We start from the raw sequence: 14,989 nt of genomic DNA on the forward strand, positions 1-14,989 counted from the left end.
GTCTGGGCCTCACCATGATCTCCTTGTTGGCTTCAGTGATGTCAGTGTTGTAGGTCCAGGAGGCCTCGGTATAAGCGTTCCACACTTTCTCGCCTGTGCTGCTGTATTCCTCCAAGAACTGTTTGGCCTGCATCTCATCTGTTATTTTACCTGATGCTGTCAAAAAAAAGCATGAGTTTTGCTCATTTTCTGAGGTGCCCTTGTTGGCCTAATATATAAGGTAGCAGCACTCAAACGGGGAAACCAAGGAATTGGCAACTCATAATTAAATGTGTAATGCATTATATCATTTTCATATCATATATCATCATGGCTCTCTGAAATGCTTGATTCTTATTGATCAGTCGCTACGTTCCGATTTCAGTTATTCCCTGATACCAATGCTATATGTAACAAAATATAATATATATCCGCATAATCCTATATAACGATTATCCATCTCTCGTACCACACCACAGACGCCCTCTCTCATATTTCATTAAAACGTAGCAGATGACATCTTGTGCCTCAGTTATTGACTCTATATTTACTGTTAAATTTAATTGGAGGATATCAGTATTATTAGTAGACGTACAGAAATATTGTTGAATTGTTTGTCACTAGAACAATGTTATATATTTTGTTGACTTGTGTACTTTCATTATCCCAAATCTTTCCAAGAATGTTTAACCCTCTGGTGCTCTTCGGTCATTTCTGACCGGAAAAATGTTCTGTTTTGATTTTTTTAAAATCACAGCTTCATCGGAATGATATGAAACTTGGTGACTTTTCTAGCATTACGTATGTAAACACACAAAAAAATTGGGGTCATGATTCGAGCATGCTAATTGGTCGTAAAAAAAAAAGTAGCGTTCATTGTCTTCGTCATAAACGACCGACCATAGGAAATGAATGGGAAATTGTCAAAAACACAAAAATTCACAGAATATTTGTGTGTACAATCTACAAATCGGTAAAGATGCTGAAAAAAAGTACACAGCAGTAAAGGGGTGACACTCTAAAATATCAAGAGTGTGATATTGACACATCCTCTCACACACACACCTATGAAAAACTGAACCTATGAACCACATTTTGAATTTTTAAAAATCACAGCTTCATCAGAATTATATGAAACTCATGGTGACAAAGTTTTCAACTTCAAAATCGTCCGATATCGTTGATTTACCTTTGTTTTTGCTAAAGGGCGTTTGTATTAGTCTTCACATAAGCGCTTTGTAAACACGGGGCGGTACTTCTGCCAACGTCTAGCATGACTTTCCGACGTGATTATGTCATCCATAGCACCTCGCAGAGCTGTGCAAGATGAACAATTTGGGTTAAAAAGTACATTCTTTTTTTTGAAGATGAACGATCGTTTTGCTAGATAAGACCCTATTCCTCAGCTGGGATCGCGCAGTACCGTTTGAAGCACGGACCTTCTGCATTTTGGTTGCAATTGAAAACCATTATATGATGAAAAATCCTGGAATGTTTTCTTCTGAAAACTTAATTTCTTTTCGACTGTGGAAAGAAAGACATGAACGCCTTGGATGAGGTGGGGGGTGAGTAAATTATCAGGAAATTTTCATTTTGGGGTGAACTAATCCTTTAATAAATCTTTGCTCATCCATGAATATGAGTCTCGTCAGATTCTTTTCCACCGGCTGTAGAGGTGAAGACAACAACTCCCATGATTCCGCGAAATCAAGGCGTCATCAAGCTGCCTTTGTTTTATATAAGCGACCTCTAGTGGCGAAAGTTACATATTGTGCCTTTAATAGAATATTGCAGTATTTATAATACATGATTTATCTGTTCAAATTTGCATGCCCTCGTAATCTTTACTCCTAATAACTTCTCCATCTTGCAGCGACATCTCTTCTCATATGACGTGTTTACTGGTGCGAGAGCGGGAAAACCTGTCACTCACATGAGATCGACCAATAGCAAACCACAACCATCCAATTAATTCCCTGTGGACAAAATCAAGTCCCACCCTATATTTTTTTTCTTGTCCGAGAAGCCGTTTCACTCAGATATACGTCACAATAGGGAAGAAAAGACTATCGCAACTTCTGTTTCATGTCTGCATGTGGTCTTACCAATGTCTTCAGGGTAGCCTTCTGGTACTGGTGGCACCCAATTAAAATCAGGCCAGCCCAGCGTCTCTCCTGTTTTCTCGTTCTGTTCCCGTAGCCAGGTAGTAACTGGCTCAAAATAGCTCATCAGAGAGCTGGCATTCATTTTGTCAGTGCCCAGAGCCTCTTGAAGCACCTCTGTCCAAGGCTTTGAAGAGCCAGCCTTTAAGACTTTCCTTCCAAAAACAATAAAATAACACTCAGTCCCAATCTACAGACTTTGCATTCATTGTGATGATACAGTGGTTTCATCCAAACCAGCAGCAGTCGATCATATAGTCATACATACTCTAAAACAGCTCCAGCCTCTGCCGATCTGTAAATGTCACATGTGTGCAGAGGTCCAGTATGTCCAGCCTCTTTACATAGTTTCTCGTGGAACTGGAACTGAAGAATGAAGCTCACAAAGTATCTACAAGGTTAGATGAGAAAGAAAAAAAAATCAAGAGTTGTAAATCAGAGTTTTGATTATTGATTATTTACCATGGGAATCTCATAATAAGAACCCAACCTGATGTACGGTGTGTTTCCAGGAATGTGATATTTTGCTCCAGCATCAAAATGTTCCTCATTACGTCTGGTTGGTGGACAGATGCCTTGATATTTTGTCCTGATAAAAGAAATTAAATATCAATTGATTCAAGGAAGTACTGTTGATTTACATAAAAAAAACACTGTTCAAAGGTTTGTGGTCAATAAGAGTTTATAATGTTTTTGAAAAAAAGGTCTCTTATGCTCAGGTATTTATTCAGGGCCTAAAATGAAAAAACCTTGTCAAGTGCCAAATGCGAGTACAAATCGCCATTGCCGAGTATATGAAACGGTGTCATTGATTTTTTGTCCAGTAACATTTTTATGAATGACGCTCGGGACAGTCCTTTCATCATTACGAAAGTTTACGCAAAAGGGAGCTCATTTCGTTACTGTGAGGAAAGTACACACACATCCGAATAGCGCGTGTCTCAGAATACTAAACTGAGCTCTCTTTCATGTCTTTTTGCAATTGAGTATCGAAGTAAACATGGTCGGCTATGCCTTAAAGGGATAGTTCACCCAAAAATGAAAATTCTGTCATCATTTACTCCAAACCTGATGGGTTTCTTTGTTCTGCTGAACACACAAAAAAAAACACAAACCAAGCAGAGAGGGCAACCATTGACTACCATAGTAGGGGGGAAAAATACTATGGTAGTTAATGGTTGCTCTCTCTGCTTGGTTCCCAACATTCTTCACTCTGTCTTCTTTTGTGTACAGCAGAACAAAGAAACTCATACAAGTTTGGAACAATGTGGTAAATTAAGTAATGAAGTAAATGATGACCGAATTTTAATTTTTGGGTGAACTATCCCTTTAAGTGACTGTTAGCAAACAGTTGAGAAAGTGAACACTGCGCATAGTATCCATATATTAGATCCGAGCATTCACTCTTAAAGTGACAGCAGCCTAATAATCCTGCTGCTGTCTGTTTTTATGTTAATCAAACAACAAAGGACAAACTTCTGTAACTTTAATAAAGGATTAATTAATAAGGATGTTTAATTTATGCGATGAAGACTATGCAGTGTTATTTTACATTTACTTACTTTATTGACTTTCTGTACCTTAAAATTGTAAATTTTCTCTGGTATCTAAACATTTGTGTCATTACTGCCTGTTTTTGCTAAAATAGTTTAATGGCTGGTAAATTTTCTGACATCACCGGCCATTGGCAGATGTGGCAAAAAGTTAATTTTACATTTTTTTGGATCAAAAGTACAGTAAAAACAATAATATTGTGAACTATTATTACAATTGCAATTACTACAAATTACAACTGTTTACTATTTTATTTATTTGAATATATTTTAAAATGAAATTTATTCCTGTGATCAAAGCTGAATTTTCAGCATCATTACTCTGAAGACTCATTACGGTCTTCAGTGTCACGTGATCCTTCAGAAATCATTATAATATGTTGATTTGCTGCTCAAGAAACATTTCTCATGTTGAAAACAGTTTAATATTTTTAGTAGAAACCATGATACATTTTTTCAGGATTATTTGATGAATAGAAACTTCAAAAGAACAACATTAACTTGGAATAGTAATCTAACATTATCAAAGTCTTTACTGTCACTTTTGATCAATGTAATGCGTTCTTGCTTAATAAAAGTATTAATTGTTTTGTTTTTTATTTGAATGATAGTGTATGTAAAGAAGTAAGCAAATGTTTTTGACAATACAATTATTTAAACAATTGTGCACAAAAAGAAAAAAGACATCAGTTCACGGAAGGTTACTACGGAGCCCCTAAAGCAGGTTTGCCAGGTTTTCACAACAAAATTAAAAATTGCGTTTGGGGGGTATAATATGTGTTTTTTTGGCAGGGTTGCCTGCTAAAAGTCGCATTCCCAGGGCTAAATATCACATAATTGGGATTGCTTCAACTCGCAGACATGAAAAACATTCCACGGCAACACTGCCCTAAAGGGACATGGGAATGGAAAATATATGAGATGGGAGGAAAACATTTTTGCTCACAAAGTGTTTACGTTCACCCGAGAAATTTAGCATTCACTCGCAAAGAAGTTTTTCAGGGGAACGCAAACATTTATGTCAAGCATTGACATCATTTTTCCTCTCATCTCATATTTTTTTCCCTTCACCATGTCCCTTTAGGGGCTCCATAGGTTACCTATCAATATTATCATGAACTGTTCATGAGATAACAGCACAAATGATCGAATGATGACCACAATGATCCATTATGAGACACCGTTTTTTACCTGAGGTACCACCATTCAGCATTGTAACGTTCAGGCGGTGTTCGTCCACTAAACACACCCCAGCGCCACTGATCAATAAGGTACCCAAAAGGAAGGAAGGCGATCTTTTCCAAAGCCATCTTCAACAGGTAGTTGATGTCACTCTCTATGGAATTTCAAATACTTCATTAGTTTACCAGAGGTTTACACTATACTGTAAGTGTCATTCTGAACATCTTTCGCCTACCAGCATCCTCGGTCAGTTGATCCAGAAGGCCAATGGTGTGGAGATGTTTAGGCGTGGACACAGAAAGAGACAGCACATCCCCTACGGCCTCATGGAAGCCAGGATTGGCTCCATTCCTGAAGCTGACCGGCTGGTCTTTATACTGGAGGTAATATTCGACGTGGCCCATCTCATGATGCACGGTGAAAAGCTGCTCCATAGTCACAGTGGTGCACTGTTTGATTCTAAACAGAACCAAAAACAAACATTTAGCTGTTTATTATTCAATAATATCTTTGTCATTTTTATATCAAACTAATTCTACAATTCCTGTCTAATATTGCGAAACAATCTATTTGTAGACTGCTTTCCTGAAAAGCTTAACAATGTGATGTTATCAAAAAGTTCTGTTTATTTGATCATTCGTTTGACCATTTCACCAATCAGAAACAGCAGCGTTGACTCAACAAATGTCAAGAGTTTGGGAAACAGACAATATTTTTGCAGAACCAAAAAGAATTACAGTATGTTTGTTTGATTGGCTTGATATGACAACATTGCCTCAAACAATTGAGAGAGGGAGTTTGGGGTAGATTGAGTTCTTGACAAACAACAGGCAAGATAGGAGGAGTGTTTGAAGCTTGTTGGAATATGGCATTTTGCCCCCTTTTTTAAATTTTTCAAAATTATAACACTCTCAATAGTCTGTCCACTTACAGTGTACAAAATTGTACATGCATGCTTCAGAGTAAAACATGTTTTAATGTAAAGTTAAAATAAACTGTCATTTCCACCTTACATGTATGCATTTTACAGACAAAAGGCAATTCTCCAAAAGAGCCAACAATATACAATATACCATATCTCAAATGATGTAGTGCGTTTAATACAAGCGGCAACCTCCCGCAGTTTCTCTTGAAGCCAATACGGAAATGACATAAACGGCAGTTCATCGACTGGCCACTAGGGACAGGCTCCAGAAGGGAGCAGAATCTCATTGAGCCCCATGTTAAAATGCCCAACTTTACAGCAGAATAAAACATGTTTACAGCCTGGGACAAATTGTGGTTTTGGTCTATATATCTAATTTTGCCCTTCATGACAACTTTGAGGGGGGTGAATTTTTTTATAACTCATTCGTTTACATTATATAAGGCATTAAAGTTCTGCATAATTAAGGGCGTGGCTACTTCGAGTGACAGATGGATAGCCATTTGTCTGCTGTCTGTTAGTCATCACGTCACCTCAGCTCCACCCACGTCCCGCCTTTTTGCCCATTTTCTGTTATCCGGGAGTGACGTGCGATGACGCGCTGCCAAGATGGCAACGGCCAGCTCGACCCTACTTTACGCTTCAAAACTTTTCATCAGAATCCTATGGGTGACGTCACAGACACTACATCCATATTTTTTTTACAGTCTATGGTTTAAAAAAAAACAAAAACATATTTGGAATACCATTAGCAATTCTTTACAATAAGATCCCATTAGTTAATGTACTAATTAACATTAAGGGCCCTATTTTAATGATCTGAGCGCATGGTCTTTAGCGCATGGTGCAGGTGCACTTAGGGTGTGTCCAAATCCACTTGGTTTAACAACAGTTTTTAACAAAAATGGACGCATGCCAGGCACATGGTCTAAAAGGGTTGTACCTAGTCTCTTAATGAGTCATGGGTGTGTTTTGGGCGTAACATGCAATAAACCAATCAGAGTCTCTTCTCCCATTCCCTTTAAAAGCCAGTTGCGCTTGCACCATGGCGGATTCGCTATTTACATGGCGGAATTTATGAGTGGAAAGACTGAACGCTTCTCCAGACAGGAACCCTCTAATTTTTAATATTGAAAATGTTTGTGTGCTGCTGCGTGTCCCTGTGTGTGTAATAAGCAGAGTGTACGCGCATTGTACACCAACCTACAGATGCATATTACTAACGTACCCTTTTAAAGAAAAACACTGCGCAATTGACTTTAGACCAGGTTTTTGTTGGTCAATGGCGCAGTCGTTTTCATTTGCCTCAAAATAGCAACACGCCAACAATGCCCTTGAACACACCTGGTTTTCAGACCAGCACACCCATGGGCGAACAGATGGGTGCGAGTGCATTTGCTATTTAAACAACGTGGGTCTGGACGTGAAAATGATAACTGCGTCGGGCTGAAACTAGCAAAAAACACATTGAGTAGTGAGCCGGGTGTATGATAGGGCCATAAATAACAATGTGCAATACATTTGTTACAGTATTTATTAATCTTTATTAAAATGCTAGTTGATTAAAAACACAAAGGTTCATTGTTAGTTTATTTTAGTTTAGATTTCAATAATGTATTAGTACACGTTGAAATTATTCTTAACTAAGATTATCAAATGCTTTAGAAATATTTTTCATTGTTATTTCAATCATGACCACTCTCAGAATAGAATTAAGCAGCATTTTATTGATAAGAATGGAATATGCATAGGCTTTGTCTTTGCAGACTAGATCTGATACGCTGCTGCTGCTGGCATGAATGAAGGCTACTGCCGAAACATGCACAAAAATATAGGGAAGCTGCTGCAAGGAAAGTAGGGAGAAGCCCTTAGCAGATCTAAGCAGGTGGTGCTGGGGAAGGAGAAGGGCTAGGGAAATTTGGGATGGAAATAAATAGGTTACTTAGATAGAACAAGCAGATATAGCCAAATCAGCCAGCTTTAAGAGAACCAATCAGCTGCTCTGAAGAGTTTCATGACTAATGTAGTTAACAAATGGAACCTTATTGTAAAGTGTAATTTTGTAGCTAGAATTGTATGCATCCTAAACAAAACTAATATTTTATTTTGCATAATTTGATAAAATTACTGCTTGATTGGGAATAATAGATATTTAGACTTTTTGTTTGACATTGCATTTCTAAAGCATGCTTTTCAATGACACTGTTACCGATTTATAAAATGTTGCGTAGAAATCATCCTACATTTGATCTTATGATCATTTTTCAAATGTGCATACGTGTGATTCAGCGAACGAATTTATGCACAAAAACATGCATACGCCTCTCTTCCAGATGGGAAATCTATAAATCGCAAATGATTGTGAAATCGTGCGCAGCTGAACGGTTTCATATCTCTAACTTGTAAATGTGCCTAATTCATGTCATTAACATATAAAAGATCACCCGTCAACGTCCAAATCCTTTACTTGTGTACGGTGAGCTGCAAGAATTGCTTAGATTTCCAAATAGCTGCAGTGCACCGACTCTCTGCCACAAGGAAAAGTGCTCTACGTAGGATTAGACCCTAGCGTGGTGCTAAGCACTTTTCCACGTCAAAGACTATTTTTTATAAATATGAATGTTGGCATGAATTTTAGCATACGCACATTTTATAAATGAGGCCCACTGTCTCTGATGAATGATGTCATTAGCAAATTTAGCTAAATTGTGACACCACAACCAATGATGATTATGATGGATTTTCATTTTCAAGATTGAAAGTCTGGGTCTGGGAGTTTAAAAAAAAAGATCTCTAAAGGCATTTGAAAAATAGCAAAAATAATTAATGAGGGTATAGAAAAGTTTGGAAGTCTGTTTTAATGTAATTTTCATATTACAATTTTTTTTTTTTTATCTGTTAGTTTTCATAAAAATCAATCCCTAAAACATTTGTAAAGTGCCAAATATGAGGGTAGTTACCTCAGTAAATATACAAGCATCAGAAACCGTAAAACACAGTCTGCCATTGTGCTACAATATGAACCACTTTCCATGTACCTGAAGTCTTTGCGGTTGTAAAAGTCCCACGCAGAGGCATGGCAAACCACCTCCCTTCCATCAGATGGTTTCTCAAGCATGGCCTTGTCCCAAAACTCAGAAGGCATTTCGATCAAACCCAGAGAGGTGAAGAACTCCTCAGCCACCCGGAACATGTGAGTGGCATTATAACCCTATGGGTACAAATCACTTTAGCACTCTCTGGAGGGCTCAGGGTATTATTTATTATCTAGTCCTTGAGATAGAGTTCTGTAAGCTTACTTTAGCAATCATGGTATCTGTCACATCTACGTTGGGTTTGTCAGGAAAAGGGACCATCATGTTGTAGACGTTGTTCCACGTTTGTGACCACATGTTGCCTAACAGAAACCAAACACAATGAGAACATCACCACGAGTATCTTTAACACTTATTGTTATATATGATGAAAAAGATGAGCAATTTATGGCCAGAATAAGCTAAAATGTGGACCATTTTATGCTGTATGTTAAAAGTCCAGCTTTGTGAATGTAATTGCATAATTACAATAATAAACCGTCTTTACCTTTGTAAAAAAAAAAAAAAAAAAAGTGTGCTTAATTGTATTAAATGTGCAAACTGCTGTTTGTATTTAAACAGGCAAATGCTTAAGAGTCAATGATTGGATCATTATTGTAGTGATTTTGTTTCTAGCATGTCATATGTTTGGCAACAGTTCTTCCAACCCTAATTGATGGAGTGTGTAGCTTTTCATTTCTTAAACAACCATGTAGGAAGACACATTATGGCCATATTCCAGGATGACAATGTCAAGATTCATCAGGCTCAAACTGTAAAAGAATGTTTGGGAGGGAGCATGAAGAATCTTTTTCACAAATGAATTGACACCTCTGAGTCCAGACCTTAAATTTATTGAATGTCTTTGGGATTTTCTTGACTCTTGCATTGTCAATACATGATCTTGACCAAAAATGAATGCACCTCTTGATGAAAATAAATGCTGTAATGTTATTTCCATCAAGAGGTGCATACATTTTTGGTCCAGATCTTATATGAATGAATCTTGACATTGTCATCCTGGAACAGGGCCATGATGTGTCTTCCTACATGGTTGTTTTAGAAATGAAAACAATCCATCGATTAGGGTTGGAAGAACTGTTGCCAAACATATAACATGCTAGAAACATCAAAAAACATTCAATCATTAAATTCAGGTGTTCCAATCACTTCCATGGACACAGTTGTATAAAATCAAGCACTAGGCATGCAGACGCTTCTACAAACATTTTTGAAAGAATGGGTCGCTCTCAGGAGCTCAGTGAATTCAAGTGTGGTACCGTAATAGGTTGCCACCTGTGCAATAAGTCCATTCGTGAAATGTCCTCACTACTAAATATTCTACGGTCAACTGTTAGTGGTATTATAATAAAGTGGAAGCAATTGGGAACAACAGCAACTCAACCATGGGGTGGTAGGCCACATAAAATCATAGTGCGGGGTCAGCGCATGCTGAGGCGCACAGTACGCAGAAGTCGCCAACTTTCTGCAGAGTCAATAGCTACAGACGCCAAACTTTGTGTGGCCTTCAGATTATCTCAAGAACAGTGCATAGAGAGCTTCATGGAATGGGTTTCCATGGCCGAGCAGCTGCATCAAAGCCTTACATCACCAAGTGCAATGCCAAGCGTGGGATGCAGTGGGGTAGAGCATGCCGCCACTGGACTCTAGAGCAGTGTAAACGTGTTTTCTGGAGTGATGAATCACGCTCTGTCTGGCAATCTGATGGACGAGTTTGGGTTTGGCGGTTGCCAGGAGAACGGTACTTGCCTGACTGCATTGTGGCAAGAGTAAAGTTTGGTGGAGGGGGATTATGGTGTGGGGGTTGCTTTTCAGGGGTTGGGCTTGGACCCTTAGTTCCAGTGAAAGGAACTCTTGATGAAATAAAAGGCCACTTAGAAGTAGAATAGAATTAATAATGAAATTACATATAAAGATCATATACAGATAAAGTCCTAATTAAGTAGGTCAAAAAACACCCGTAAGTTAAACTAATAGTATTTAATAAACATTTAAACTAGAATATATTTTACTTAATTTTACATAGCATGCAATTAAGTGTCCGAAAACATTACATCCAATTCACACATATTCTTTTATAATTTCTATAATAATAAGTGTACCTCCTTTTCACAAGGGATAATCATCAAAAATGCGTATTTTTCACAATCAAATGAACTCACCCAGGAGGTGGGCGGGGATGGGACCCTTGAGGTTGATGTATTTAGGACCGTAGTAGTTGTAGAGCTTTCGGCGGACAAAGGCGTGCAGGTTTTGGTAGAGAGGTTCCAGCTGTTTAAACAGATTCTCTAGGTCTTGCTCGAAGTCTGGAGATTCGTACCAGGAACGCCAGTAGTCTCCTGTATCTTCAAAGCCTGAGAAGAGTAGATAAGAAGAACAGGGTGTCAGATCTTCCTTTCTTTATTGTTCTCCCCCCTCAATTCATCCAAAAGTATTATTCACTCACCATCCATCCGAGATGCCTTGTTGCTGAGCTCCACAAACTCAGGGTAGAGGGATCTGAGCGGGACCCCTGAGGAGTTGTGCCAGCCCTCCCAGGCATACAGAAGAGTCTTATAGCTTCTTGACGTAGCCATGGTTTCTGTGAGCTCTAAAAGACACATAAATAACGTAAATGCATAATAATTAATGCTAACTGAACAGTCAAACAGTTTCTGAGTCTTGCAAATGAGCCCCAGAGGTCCCGGGTTTTTGTGGCTCGCAGAAGCTAAATCAGTGCAGTTTCTCAGGAAAAAGCCTTGAACGGAAGCATTTAGGAGCAAAGGATACATAACATGTTGACTTAAGCTTTGGATCTCATAGCAGGATCCGTTAAGTGGCAAGAGTTGATGGACATCAGCTAGAATTCATACGGAGTCATTTACTTGTTTGTGGCTTTTTTGGTGTACGTGCATTTGGAGATGGGAAACAGCACACATCCGTTGCACTTATACACAAGCATGGCCACATAAATTAAACTCTAGAACTAATGACAAACATCTGTCTTCAACCAAAGGAGCAGTAAACAGATATTTTTAGATTTTTAATATTTATCATAGTGTTGCATGTGACTTGGATGTAATATTGTACTTTTCGGTACACTGCTAATGTAAACTTAAACATTTTGTAAGGTTAAATGTTGAGAATAATGCAAATGATGTCAAGTGGTGGGGATTTTTCAGCAGGTTGCATATTTATATCAGTAGGTGCGACTTTATGAGTGAACCTTTGAATCTTTGAGATGCAGTCACATGCCGACATTGTCAATAGTGTAGAGATGTATGAAGAACGGCTAACAATGAAGTCAATTCAATTCAAGCAACTTTCTTGTTGGTCAATGCTGCAAATTTGGTTGAACACCTTGCCAAATATGCATGGGAATTTTTTTTCCCTCATGCGAAATTCCCTCCGTGGGCATTCCCCCATGAAAATTTGCCTGAAGTAATCAGATCAGATTAATAAAGGACCTTGAGCTGGACTCAAACTCTCACCCATGTGGCTATGGCTCTGATCTAAACAAAAATGATTTCAGGAACAAAATATATGGCTGTCTTTATGTGTGAGTCATTAAAGGAACTCGCCGACTTTTTGGGACTTTAGCTTATTCACCGCATCCCCCAGAGTTAGAGAAGTCCATACATACCATTCTCGTCTCCGCGCATGCCATAACTCTGTCTGACGCACCCACGGCTAGCCTAGCTTAGCACAAAGACTGGAGGTAAACGGCTCCAGCAAGCCTACCGTTCAATAAGTGACAAAATAACACCAAAAATTTTCCTATTTACATGTTGTGATGTGTATAGCTACATCGTGTACTTATGCTGCCTTCACGTGCTATCGGAATTATCGTAAATACGAGTTTCCTAGGTAAAAATTGCACATGAACGCCCTCTGATGTCGTGTTTACCACTGGGAAGTTCGGAAATAATTTTGATACCCCAATTCCCGAGATGGGCGTGTCATAAGCTTTAAACATAGTGGCGGGGAGAACTGGACTGCTGTGGCAGGTCCAAAACAGCTTGGTCGTCTTGTCTTGACATTAACGTAGTACATATTTACATGTGAGTAATCATATGAAGTGTATTGTATGTTTGGTACACAGCGAAAATAGCCTGCATTTGACTGAAATTACAGAATCAGCAGAAAGCGGACTATGTGGAATGTTTATGGTTGTCGGTGCATGGAGACTACAAATGATGATGGTTTTAATAAGACTTTCCCAATAAATAGGCAAGAATAACCTGGTGTCCACCATGATTCCTGTTCACTCCGACAACAAAGCACTTGAATGCAACAAGCTCGTAATCACGACTTCTAAAGTGGGAATTAGGACATTTCCGATAGCACGTGAAGGCAGCATAAGACAGACGGAAAATGAAAAGTTGCGATTTTCTAGACTGATATGGCTAGGAACTATACTCTCATTCCTGCGTAATGATAATGGAACTTTGCTGCCGTACCATGGGTGCAGCGGCAAAATATTATATATTTTAATAGGCTAACTTCCGCCAACATGACAACCTGCTTGCACAGAGAGTGTGCTAGGGACTATTTTCAGGCGCTGCGTAATATCATTGTGCCGCTGCACCCATGGTACGGCAGCAAAGTTCCATGGCTGTGTCCGAAACCTGGAAAATGCGGCCTTCGGAGGACACATTTCAAGGCAGGAAGGCATCAAGGCACGTCCAAATCTAATTTTAGCTTCACTTCCTGCCTCCTGAGATCCCTTCATCTGATCGATTTTCGAAGCGTTATGAATCAATGAACCTAATGATGATTTGGATCGCGTGTCAAACCGCCAAACTGCTGAAATTTGGCGATTCAAACTGCTGATTCGACTCGCTGATTCATAACGCTTCGAAGCTTCATGATGCGGTGTTTTGAAATCGTCATCACTATGTAAGTCGTTATTTAGGGTTTTTTTGCGCTCAAAAACTATTCTCGCCGATTTATAAAGTTATTGTAGAACCACTGTAGTGAGATGGACTTTGTAACGACGTCTTTAGTACCTTTTAAGGGTCTTGAGAGTGTAAAGTGCCATTGTGCCAATGGAGGCCTTTCAGAGCCATCAGATTTCAACTAAAATATCTTAATTTGTGTTCCGAAGATGAACGGAGGTCTTACGGGTGTCGAACGACATGAGGGTGAGTAATTAATGACAGAATTTTCATTTTTGGGTGAACTAACCCTTTAAGCATTTAAGCATTACATAACCAACTGTCACTTGAACTGGCATTTTGACATCATTTTGTTTTCGACATTAAAAATACACGAAACAAAGCTCAATTCGCTTTTTTGTTTGTTTTTTAAAAACATCTATAGTTTTTATAACTTTGTATTTCTGTTTTAGTTGGTAGGCCATATCAGGTTAAGCTAAAGCTTCAAATAAGTTTTATTTATTTTTTTAATTTCAGTTAACATTTATTTAATTTCAAGTAATGAAGATTTTTAGTGAACTATTATAACCCTAATACTTTGATACATTATTGAATATGTGTCAATTACTGGTCTTTCCTCATGACTTTGAATTAAATGGGAATTCAATTAAATACAGTTTATTGTGTTACCAAAAACGAATATATAATGCATGACTTTTAATTACAAACAAGTTCGAAATACACATTGACTCATATTTTGAAATGTCTGTGCCTTACAGTTGCAGGAGCTCATTCAAGTTCAGGAGATAAAATATTCGTTGTTACAACCGTCTAAAACATATTACTATATAAACATCGTAAAGTAAACATTGTCAATATTCATCAGCATTAGTTCATAAACAATTGCCTGTTATAAACGTGCGCTATTCATTGATTGTGAGCCGCTCTGGAGCGCTGTATTGGGGATGCGTGAGCCTGTAGAAGCGCAACAGCGCCGTGTTTTCCAGCCGTTAGATCAGCATGTTCAAATCAAATCTGCGCATCTGTTACACAGGATATCAGTTCTGACTGGATCTCTTCCCTAATCGTCCCTCCCTAACATTTTCGTCTCGTTTTTATTTGTTGACGAAAATGACAGTGGATCTTCGTCATAGTTTTTGCCAACCAACACTAGTTTTTACTTAGTTATGGTCTCGTTTTCATCAGTGAAAAAAGGTCGTTGACGAAAATTATGACA

General features: G+C 38.4%; 1 protein-coding gene across 1 annotated transcript in view; it reads right to left on the bottom strand.

Annotated features, from left to right (window-relative positions):
- The window catches only part of ace (angiotensin I converting enzyme (peptidyl-dipeptidase A) 1), a 51,825-nt gene that overhangs the window by 22,192 nt on the left and 14,644 nt on the right, over positions 1 to 14,989 (bottom strand). Inside the window, exons 4-13 of the mRNA XM_079845640.1 lie at positions 11,343 to 11,486; positions 11,059 to 11,250; positions 9,101 to 9,198; positions 8,840 to 9,012; positions 5,112 to 5,335; positions 4,886 to 5,030; positions 2,632 to 2,730; positions 2,410 to 2,532; positions 2,085 to 2,296; positions 14 to 156 (exon numbers count right to left, since the gene is read on the bottom strand). Of these exons, the coding sequence (XP_079701766.1) occupies positions 14 to 156; positions 2,085 to 2,296; positions 2,410 to 2,532; positions 2,632 to 2,730; positions 4,886 to 5,030; positions 5,112 to 5,335; positions 8,840 to 9,012; positions 9,101 to 9,198; positions 11,059 to 11,250; positions 11,343 to 11,486 (1,553 nt within the window). The remainder of the gene's footprint in view (positions 1 to 13; positions 157 to 2,084; positions 2,297 to 2,409; positions 2,533 to 2,631; positions 2,731 to 4,885; positions 5,031 to 5,111; positions 5,336 to 8,839; positions 9,013 to 9,100; positions 9,199 to 11,058; positions 11,251 to 11,342; positions 11,487 to 14,989) is intronic.

This window comes from Gobio gobio, assembly GCF_949357685.1.
Source record: "Gobio gobio genome assembly, chromosome: 20".
Taxonomy (NCBI): Eukaryota; Metazoa; Chordata; class Actinopteri; order Cypriniformes; family Gobionidae; genus Gobio; species Gobio gobio.